Raw genomic sequence first — 11,938 nt, forward strand, 5'->3', positions numbered from 1 at the left:
CTGAAGGGGTGGAGTTGAAAACATTTCTGTTGAAACTGAAAGCAGTTTCAGAGGTTATTACGCTTTGATTACAAAAGATTACAAACATTTTTATTTGGAATCACATGCGCAATAAGACCAGGAAGTTATACTAATAGAACAAACAGGTTCAGTTTTAAATTCAGTGTTTACTATAAGAGTTCCGATGAATTGATGAGCTGTATATTTAGGGCTTGACATTCAAAACACATTCGAAGTATGGAGCCAGCCACACAGATATTCCTGTTAATCGCTTAATGCGTTTTCCTAAAAGCGAAAATATAGAAGCTGTCCAGGCCAAACATACAACAGTGTATCAGCGAACATATGTTGTGTGATTTAAATTCAGCTCACCACAAAGATATATGCGGTGCTTATACACGCGTGTAGATGAGTTCAAAACATGCTTTACATTCTCAAAATGATTTACACAATTAAGCAAACACATAACATGGTCAAAGATGATTTGAGAAACCTGCCGTGCCCTGTGGCAAGGTTGACAGACTAAGTAGCTGGCTTACAAACGGGCAACTTCCTGTACACCGCGTAAATCTTGTCCAACATCAGCGGAAAACCCATACATCCCAAAGTCAAAGCGCTGCCCTTCAAGAATCCATCAGTCAAAGATATATATGCAGCCAGAGTTGCTCATAGTATTGTACCACTTTAAAGGGACAATTCACCTAAAAATTTAAAACGTTTTATTCCAAACCTCCATGACTTTCATTCTTCTGCAGAACACAAAAGATAATTAGATATATTAAAGAATATGGATAACCAAACAATGTTGGCCCCCATTGACTTCCATTGTATTGTATTGTATACAAAACCACTGAAACATTTCTCAAATATATCTTATGTGTTCCACAGAAAAGAAAGTCGTGTGTGGGTTTCAAGCAAAGTGAGGATGAATAAATGATGGCTTAATTTTTATTTTTAAACTAAACTATCCCCAGATAGTCCAAACAAAACTACTAGCTCGGACGGCTAAACCCATTATTCTTAAATTGAGACCCAGGGTGCAAACTCTACACATGGATCTCTCCACACCGACAGTCTGCAATAAGCAAAGCCCAGAATAAATCAATACCACCGAAGCCACATGTACAACCCTTGGGCGACAGATCCACATGCGGGACACAACAACAACAACAACCAGACAGTCAGAGAAAGCTCTGGCATGCCCTCAGTGACTTCAGAAATCGCAGCAATTTGCTTACTTCCTGTATTTCCCCCCAAATTCCTATCCCACAGATCAGCACACACAAACAATTTCCATGCAATTTGGCTCAAATGTTGTGAAGCAGACAGAAAAATAAAGAGAAACTGAAGCAAAAATAGCCAGCTGTGGCACGTCTGGTCTCACCTGTGGACGTAATGGAGCTGATGCACAGAGTCAATGGCCAGCACCATCTCCGCCAGGTAGAACCGCGACATTTCCTCAGGTAAACGGTCCTCGAATTTACTGAGCAGGGTCAAGAGGTCACCGCCCACATAGTAGTCCATAACCAGGTACTGCAGCGAAAAAAAAGGGACACAGATGTTGAGAAAAGCATACGATGACTAAATACAATGACAATGTGCAGATATAAGACTATAATCACAATCACATCATTCAGACCAATGCAATAACATTATCTGTTGGATCAGGGTTGGAGGGCTGTGATTCTCATAGCTATACCCGTACGTGGGAACTACCCTGAGGCGTTGTATTCTCCAGGCCACATAACCCAGAGTCTCACTGAACTCATTTAACAAATCGTGAACAGAAACGAGGATCTGATCAAATCTTCCGAGGCACTCGAAGCTAAAATCTTACCAGGAAGTTCTCATCCTGAAAGGCGTAGTGCAGCGTGGTAATCCACTGAGAGTCTCCGTACACCAGCACGTCCCGTTCCTCCCGGAAACACGCCGTCTGGAAAACATTTGTTTTTTGTAACTGGATTTTCTTAAACGAGCACAACGTGTGGTGTGTGTTTGTATACCTCTGCTCTTTTCAACATCTCCCACTTGTTGAGGATCTTCATGGCGAACACTTTGTCTGAACTTTTCACCTTTACAACCGCTACCTGTAACACACAAGAAAACACAAGAGGATCCAGTGAACGAGAGATCTGAACCCAGATCTTCCATTAGAGGAGCATGAATGAACATGTCGAGGCCCGGATCAGAGGATAAGCAGAGCTGTTTTGATCTAGATTACCAGATCACACATGGAAGTGGTTAGATATCTGTGACAACGGGTGAAAACTGAGTTACAGGCCAGATCCGATTACTGCTGGTGTACACACACATTCTGCACATACACGCTCTATTAGTGGTTCAACGGATCCCAAAACTCACAGTTCGGATCATTTTAGGGATTTCGGGTCGCAGTTCGGATCATTTTTATGTTAAATGTGAACGATCATCATAGTGCTATTTTTATACAGTAAATAACTTGTTTTTGCAGTTATCAACAGATAAATTTAACAGATCATTTAACATTAATATGTATCTTCGAATCTAGGCAATGTTATACTGTACGCGTGCATTACAATACAAAATGACAATACGTATAACAAATAAATATGATATAAACATGCAATCAAAGTAAACAGCTGACAACTGGATCTCTAGAAATCAGATTATAAATGTGACAGGTGTTCATTAAATATCTCAAACGACTTTCTGTCGTCTTCTTAAATGCGTTACTGAATCATAAGTGGGAGGCACGTCAAAATTGCAGAAGTGGTTAGCATTTGTGCCTGAATCACGTTTTTTGCACTTTGACTCAACACAAGCGAAATAAAGATCTTAATTTAACTAAAGCATAGTCCTGGTTTAAGCCAAGCTGTGTCTGTGAAACCGGGCCTAAATTAGAATGCGCTTTAATATTGTACTCGAGAGCGCGTGTTACTCTTTTAACCTATGATGAATACATTAACAGTTAATCCGCAGGTAACATGCTTCACAAGGCAATTTAAGTTAAGATATACACAAGAATGCACTTTAAAATTGTACTCGTCCAGATACTGGAGAGAGAGGAAGAGCGCCTGTGCGCTAAAACTATCTTTTACTCAATTAATTAGTTTACAGTTAATTGAATTGAACAGTCGAGTACAACGAAATTGAAGAAAAGCAAAGCCTTAAGGTGAAAAAATATATACAATAATAATAGTAATATTTCAAAATTACATTTCTACCAGTCATTACAAGTTAATCCACAGGTCACATGCGTGCCGAACCGTACGGATCACAGATCATCCGCGATTCCGCGAAGGAGGTTCTGATATAACCAAATGCACATTTATGATTTTTTGTCATGTTTTGTTGAACAAAATGAAATCTTTTTACAAAACAGAAAAATAATAGTACTGTATAGCCTCTTATAATATATAATACACATATATATATATAATATTTATAGAGATATATGTGTGATTGCATGCCACATGTTGGAAAACTGAAATTACTTAAAAATTCGATGAATCTATTATTAAACCTGTGCTGTGCGTGTGAGAAAAGGCCATGGTTTTGTTCAGCAAGAACTAAAATGAGTACAAAAGGTACAATAAACTTCTCTATGAATGATATAATGAGTCAATTAAACAATGTCCACACATTTAGTTGTGGGCATCGTGGGAAAAAACACTGAACGTGGAACCGACGTTTATTTGTCTTGAATTGTAGGTGTCCAAGTAAAACAAGGGTGCGATTTAAACGCTGCGATTAAATAAGCCAAAACAAGCACGTATTGAGAGGTTTGCACATTCCAGCTTCAGCAGGGTTACATGCGTCATTCCAGTCAAAACTCACACGTTTCTATATAGTTGATAGAGATTTCACAATGCATGAATCTTAACCTTTGTTCACAGATTGATGCGAAACAAAGAATTCTCTCAGAAAATATCAAGCAAATATCTGACGATGAAAGCCATGGAAAGTGCAAGTGGCATGCAGTCGCATTACAAATAACAACCCAACGTGATCTAAACTTCCATACGGCTACTGAAATATCGCCATTGTAAACTAAACTTTTACTCAAAATACGACATATGATTTCTCTCAAAGGGTTACGAGGTACATGTGGGTGGACAAAAATTGGAAGAGCGAGCTCCATCAACAACATCTTCTGCACAGAAACGACCCTTTGACAGCTACAAAAGCCCTTCAAAAACCATGACAGCCATCGGCGTCTGTTCAATGTGTCTACATTCTGCGTGTGTCAGCGGGTTCACGCCAACCAAACAAAAAATAAGTGTAAAAACAGAAGGCCCGAGTTTTGATTATTTAAAAACAAAGTGTGAATAAACTCAACTTTATACAATTTTTGATGGGTCGGAAATGGTTGCACGACTCCGGGAATTAAAACGATTTACTCCAGAAACAACAATGGCACCACAAGGGTCTGTGAAATCGTAAGAACCTAATCCTGCAAGATTTACAGTATGGATTATACACAGTCATTCTTGGTAAACATGCGTAACATGTGCTTACCTCGCCAAAAGCTCCTCGACCAATAACCTTCAGGATTTCAAAGTCCTCCTTGTGCAGTCGCATCTGCTTCACTTTAGAGGTGAACGGCTTGGCTGAAGAGAGAGGAGAGACAGCATAGAGTTATTGCTAAATACATTCTCATCCATCACTTCATTGCGGTGAGGCGGTCAGAGAAGCAGGCCTGAACTTCTCAAAGGATTTGTATCAGTTTCAGTTACAGCACATTCGCACAGTCAAAGTTCACAGGTGTCTCTGAGCAAAACAACATGTTTGATCGACTACGAGGATGTATTGACGCAAGGGCTTTTCTATAAACTACAAGTGTAGTGTGAGGATGTAACACAGTTCAAGACTATACGAACAAAAGACACATATTGAGGAGAAAGTCACACAGCTACAATGTTGTGTGCTGCTTATGAATGAACTCTGTATTGGTCAATGACAATAACATCCAGCTCCAGACTGCCAACGCTGTAGATCAGACACACCAAGACAGATCACTTTTCACTCTGACAGCGTTAAATCAAGAAACCCAGTCTCTTCTATGAGCTCTTTAGTTAAAAATGGATTAAAGCTTGCTGAAACCAAAAGCAGAACCCAGATACTCCAGGCCAGGCTTCTGCTGCTATAAACACAATTGGTGATTTGAAGATTAGCACAACCTGAAATTCCTTTCCTGACTTTAAAAACAGACATCACTGTGGGAGAAACAGAGATCTGGCAGCTAATGGTAAGAAATTAGTCTTAAAATATGGTTCATTTATATACATTTACAGTATATATATCTGTATATATATATATACACTCTCTCTGTGAGTTCTGCATCAAGCATGCAGCTGTTTTAACTGCAGATGGCAGGACCCGCCACTCCACCAGACCCATCCTGCTATAAATAAAAACCCAAAGGCCAGTTTCAAAGGAAAGAATTCTGTGCTTGCATCAAAAGCTATATTTGCTCTTTTTAAAGGGGACGTAAAAGGGTTGTATCACTCTTTTAAATGGAAACCGTTTGATAGATTACATTTACATCTTTGAACATTTCCTCCTCTGTGCACCCAGACCATTTATGGATATTATGCTGGAAAAACGCATCAGATCAGTCAGAATTCATTTTAGTTTTAGTGTTACAGTTCAGTCAAAACAAAGGTCACTTACTGTATATATTACTATTTACATTCAACATCGCGAAAAGCGCTATATAAATAAAATTGAATTGAACATTGTAAAATTATAGTAAACTATTCATGGAATAACACAAAATGCAAGTATGGGAATTATGCTGTGAGAAGATTGAAAATAAACCAAACTGTTATATTTAAGCATATGTGAGCATTAAGATATGTACTTTTTATTCCATCAAGCAGCTTTTTGAAATTCTCGACTTTTTAAAGAGTACTGAATGAGTTCACGTCTTTGTTGGTCCAAGTCATGCATTAGAAAAAGCCTAATATTTTGGCACAATTATGTTTGTCAAAAATATAACTTTGTTCATTCAATTATTTCATTAGAATTTGAGAAAGAACCATAACTTTTGGGACAAAAAGAATAATAAATACAGTAAATCTACAGTAAAACGGAATCTGACCTCTATTGACCAACTCCAGATTCCATGACAGAAATCTATAGCCTCCAGCACATGTGTGGATTCACAAAACTTCATATGACGCGAATACGTGTTTTTTTGTGTCTATGTTGTGTTATAAGTTGCCTGTGCATGTTTTACACGTGTAAAATTGCAAAAATGTAAGTGTTGGAAGAAAAGATGCATTCTATCTACATTTAGATTTACATTTATGCATTTGGCAGACGCTTTTATCCAAAGTGACTTACAGCATTTTCATATACATTTGTTTCTAAGTATGTGCAATCCCTTTCAGAGAGGCGGGGCAAAGAGGAGTTACAATCATGCTCGGTATGTGGAAATTACAGCGTTTTTTAACCTTAAATCGTGTGTACACATTGCATTACATCCAAAACAACGATAACATTTAGTTTTAGCCGTGTCATATGACCCCTTTAATACAAAATGTAAGATTGTTCTTAAGATAAATTGTACGAAGTTTGTTTGTAAGTGCGATTCTCAAACATTTCTTAAAACAATCTCAAATATTTTCTTAAGAACATCTTAATTTTTGTAAAAGAATTTAATGATATGCTCTGTCAATGATTACACTCGCTTGCTCGTGTGGTAACTGTATATGTTTATATAAACAATAAACTTTATGAGTGTAACAAGCACCTCGCATTCTTATATAATAACCTATATATATATATATTAGCATGTGATGTGTGAAACGGCATTTACGATCTCATGTTAGCTAAAATGTTAGCAAGCGTTAAAAAAATGATACTTCTTATAATATTTTTTGTGTGTTACTACGGCATAATATTTGTGACTCTCTCACTTTGTCCCAGAATAATGACAAAAGCACTCTGTTATTAATAATCATAGATAAGGGAGCTAGACCCTATCATTATTATATCAATGTAAATATCCCTTAATGGCAAGTAAACGTCAAAATTATGATTCTGGCTCAATACAATACAAAAGTTGCATGTGAAACAACCAAAAACATGTATTAAACATATTACCTTTTGGGATTTAAGGCCGTCTTACTTTTTAAGACGATAAGAACATTGTTGATGTTTCTATATAATATTTAGCATACATCTATATGACAAACTATACTTAGGACCAGTGACATGTCACCTGGGCACAGCCATACAGAAATATAAACAGAGTCAGGAAAAACATCACTAAACATCCCAAATGTCCTGCCCGCCTGACAAACTTAATAAATACTTTTCTTTTGGTTTGTGCATAATATAAGTCCATCAACCAAGGCCGAATATTAAAGCTCCAGTGTGCACTTACATAAGTTACATCAGCCAAATCTTCAATCGCCTGATTTGTTAATATGAAATCTACACGCATCGCTCTGTAGGAGGTTGGCACAATTCCATGTAAACAATGCCATGAGTATCAAATGCTAACACCACGTTAGCTATCCTTTTATAGGGCATTAAAAACAGATGGAAAACAGACCACCTGGGACTGACGCCGTTGCCTTTAAAAATATCAAACAGGGCAAGTGTATAAAAGCTATATCCAGAGGCCAGTTTAAAGATCGAGCCCTGCTCAGGAGAACCGAGAAACAACTGCAGACTGCACGAGTCAACAAAGGTCCCAAGTCAGAAAGCTCTTTGTGTAAATATCGACATTACAGTCCCTGACCAGAAGGGACACGGGACTGCAAATCCAATGACCACACCATCTATCTCCAAGGACACCCGTATTAGGAGACCATATAAAGGCACAGAGACTGGCAGGATCATTAAAACGTCATTTCCATAGAGGGAAAGAAATGCTGAAAGGCAGCAAGTGACTTGAGAAAAGATTTCAGACATACTTCAGAGCGTGTGCAGAGTTCAAACCTGTTCTGTTCAACTAGAACGTCAACTGCACGCTCATTATAAAATGTTTACAGAATAAATGTAAAATAATTGTTATCCGATGATTTTAGGGTTCGAATGTACATCAAAATAAAGTTTTAGAAAATCTTATAATGCTGCCACATGCCTTGATCTATTTTACGAAGTATAAACCCAACAAGAAAGACAAATTATATGAATTGGATCCACGACCACATTACTATATGTAAGCTAACAAAAAATATTATACGGTTTAAATTGTGGCCATAACACCAAGCAAACAAGAGAAGAAAGAACAAAACTGGTCCTAAAAACCAATCTGTCCAGGATAGACAAGAATATTTCCATCCTGCCAGTCACGTCAGTGATGACCTGCCGTAGTACAGAAAAGGAGTCCGTATAAAGGAAAACCCAGCGATTAGGATTTAACTTTAAATACGAGGAACCTCCCAAAGTTCATACACACTAAATCCCAAAATATGAGACCTGTCTGACCTGTTACAAAACTCAACAAGCAAAAATAACAAACTTAACCAGTACATCTGAAAGCTGTGAGAAAAAGCAGATGATGTTGTGACTGTTCTCGCAATACAGACACGTTGGACAGCCCGGGCTGTCAATTCAAAGCAGCTGTCCGGGCCGACTCGCAGTGGACGGGGGGCTTCTTGAAATACCAGAGGGTGGTTGCGAGTCCCTGTTGACCGAGTCAGCCCTTTCTTTCAAACAGTTGGGCTTGAACCGCATCTGTGACTTGCACATTCCAACATTTGCCTTAAATAAAAGTCCTCTTTAAATCAGCATTCGGCAAAGAAACATTGTGCCAGAGAGCCCATGAATTAATCAGTGTGTTTACATAAACAAATAGGCAAAAAATCGTTACATGCAAATCGATAAAAACCACAACGTAAGAAAACCGCCTAGACGTCATGACATCAAAACATAAACAGAATGTCTGAGTAAACTGAAGGATACCAGGAAAGTTGTTTACCAGCAGAGCGAAATCGCGGGGTAACAATTAAAAACCAAGGAGTGCCGAATTGGCACTTTAAACTCTTTATGACACTATAGATGAACACCACCAACCTATACTTTGTTATATTTGAAGCAGAATATTTTAGAGGCCTGTTTATTCGATTTGAAATCAAATTCTTGATTAACAGAGCGAGTTTGTGAATATAATAAAATGTCTATGCTTGTTTAACTATACTGAGTGCATCATGACTTCCACCATCTCCAGGACGAATGTTTGTAATTGGCATTTCGTTACTGAGTCACAATGTCATGTAAGGTTGCTGGGAGTCATGCCGGAAAATAAACGTATAAACCGGCACACTATGTTCATTCACGCTGGAATGAGATGGAGCGCTCCAGACAGTTTCCTGCTTGACCTAAAAACGTAATGAGTTTAAAGTCATATTTACTAGTAAAGCTGTGTCAGGTGGTCCCTGATTAAACGTGCACACACAAAACGCAAACTATATAACCTTTATATATATATATATATATATACACGAGTCTATATTACAATCACCAAATCTGCACTTGATAATGCTTACGTTTACTACGATTCCTCTAAATTTATTCACTTATTAATGTGTGCAAGACTCACTCCCCTTAATCCTTACGTCACGTGACCAACCTTCCCACCCAGGAAAAATCTACGTCATAGTCCGCACTCAGAGAGATGTTTTTTTTTGTATGACACAAAAGAGGAAGAATTCATATTTCATATGTCTGCAGTGTTATTCATGTAGAGAATCTGTCACAGTATGACCTTAAGGTATTTTTCCACCTAACACGCATAAACTCCTCAGTTATAGTCTTTCCAATAGAGATCCGGTGTGATCAATTACAAAGACAGTCAATAGCACAAGAATCTTCAGTGTCATAATACTTTCCCAAAGACCAAAAGCACTATAGATATTTCACGTAACTTTTTTAACTAACTATGCCCTAATATTTAACTGCAATATTTTAACATGTTTATATAAATAAACATCAATAATCTATAAGCTCTCACAGAATCACATGTTACAACAACATATGACAACTCAAAGTTACATTAATTTCACACCCTTTCTATTCACTCCCTATGATAAAGAGCTCAGCATGCTGGTATGATGGCTCAGTATTTAAAGCATGTTTCTACTTGATTTTCCAGGGCTGTACACACATACACCTATGATTCAGTGTTGCCCAATGTGACTTAAAGGCGGTTGTTATATTCACAACAGTAAAATGTCCTCATTTTAAAACACAAAGTTTGCTAAGGTCTGAACTGCAAGATGGGAAGGAAATAAATTGCAATGAATTAAGATGACTTAAACATAAAATGCAATGAATGAAGATGGTTAAAAGAGCATTGCATCAAACCAATGCGTTGGTTTTATATGAAACGAACATAAAATGCATTGGTTGCATATGGTGAAATGCATTGGCTTCATAAGGTGTAAACATGTAACGCATTGGTTTCATATGGTTTGGAAAGGAATTGCATTGGTTCCGTATAGTTTAAAAATGAAATGCTTTGATTTTGGTGTAAACATGAAATGTATTGGTTTCGTATGGTGTGTAAACATAAAATTAAATGATTTCATGTGGCTTAATCACGAATGCATTGGCCTCAAATGGTTTAAAGAGGAAATGCATTGGTTTGAAATGGTTTGGAAAGGAAATGCATTGGTTTCATAAAGCTCAAACTTGAAATGCATTGGTTTCGTATGGTTTAAAAGTGAAATGCAATGATTCAATAAGGCTTAATCACGAATTCATTGGCCTCAAATGGTTTAAAGAGGAAATGCATTGGTTCATTAAGCTCAAATTTGAAATGCATTGGTTTAATTTGGTTAAACTTGAAATGCAATGATTTAATATGGTTTAATCACGATTGCATTGGCCTCAAATGGTTTAAAGAGGAAATGCATTGGTTTCATTAAGCTCAAATTTGAAATGCATTGGTTTCATTTGGTTAAACTTGAAATGCAATGATTTAATATGGTTTAATCACGATTGCATTGGCCTCAAATGGTTTAAAGAGGAAATGCATTGGTTTCAAATGGTTTGGAAAGGAAATGCATTGGTTTCATAAAGCTCAAACTTGAAATGCATTGGTTTCGTATGGTTTAAAAGTGAAATGCAATGATTCAATAAGGCTTAATCACGAATTCATTGGCCTCAAATGGTTTAAAGAGGACAATAAACAGATGTCTTACCCCATTCTAAAAACTCGGCGATATTCTTTTCTCTTCTGAGTGGGGAGTTGATGCAGTCGTCATATAGACAGATGAGAACATCCAGAAGACTTTCCACACTAAAACACTGTCCATTAGACTGGACAGGACCATCCAGGATGAGTTTCTCCAACTTTTTCAAACGCACTTCTCCAGACATGGTTCAAAACCAGAGTGACAGCCCAAAAATGTATAATACAGTTCTCTTTGTGTCTCAGTAGAGACCAAAGCAAATACGTCAAATCTTTGAAGGGGCTCTTTTAACAATTAAAGGCCCATCATGACACTAAACGCAGGTATAATCTGCATTAATTTAAAAACTTATGTTATTTTCATACCCAAACTTTTCACTACATTCTTATTTTAGTGATAAACTCACTAGCAGAGAGGCTAAACAAACCGATGTAGAAAGAAACTTACAGTTTAAACCATTTGCCTACAAGGCTCGTGTTTGTTTTGCTGTTTTAGAAAATAATACGTTTATCCTTTGTAAATATTGTGTAGCCACTCGAGCTAACTAGCTTAACGACATCATCTCGCGACACAATGTCTGTTGACTGTTTATCTCTTATATAAACAGTAAAAACGCGTATAAACATTCGTAAATACTAGTGTCAAGTCATGCCAACCATGTAGACGTAAAGATACCTCCACTTTGATCAACTTTAATGGGTAAAAATAACTGATGCTAATGATCCGGCTAATAAAGACGTTCGGCTAACAGGCTAACTGAGTTTAGCTCGTCCTGTGGGAAATTTCCCTCAAAACCCTTTAAACTA

At 37.4% G+C, this 11,938-nt stretch overlaps 1 protein-coding gene across 11 annotated transcripts in view; it reads right to left on the bottom strand.

Moving 5' to 3' along the window:
• Positions 1–11,938, bottom strand: part of cdc42bpaa (CDC42 binding protein kinase alpha (DMPK-like) a) — a 40,273-nt gene that overhangs the window by 28,041 nt on the left and 294 nt on the right. For all 11 annotated transcript variants that reach the window (XM_079457835.1, XM_079457843.1, XM_079457840.1 and 8 more), the window contains exons 1-5: positions 11,142–11,938; positions 4,498–4,589; positions 2,004–2,087; positions 1,838–1,933; positions 1,385–1,533 (exon numbers count right to left, since the gene is read on the bottom strand). The exon at positions 11,142–11,938 is cut by the window's right edge and continues 294 nt beyond it. In XM_079457835.1, the coding sequence (XP_079313961.1) occupies positions 1,385–1,533; positions 1,838–1,933; positions 2,004–2,087; positions 4,498–4,589; positions 11,142–11,319 (599 nt within the window). In that variant the 5' untranslated portion in view covers positions 11,320–11,938. The remainder of the gene's footprint in view (positions 1–1,384; positions 1,534–1,837; positions 1,934–2,003; positions 2,088–4,497; positions 4,590–11,141) is intronic.

Source organism: Barbatula barbatula, assembly GCF_947034865.1.
Source record: "Barbatula barbatula genome assembly, chromosome: 6".
Taxonomy (NCBI): Eukaryota; Metazoa; Chordata; class Actinopteri; order Cypriniformes; family Nemacheilidae; genus Barbatula; species Barbatula barbatula.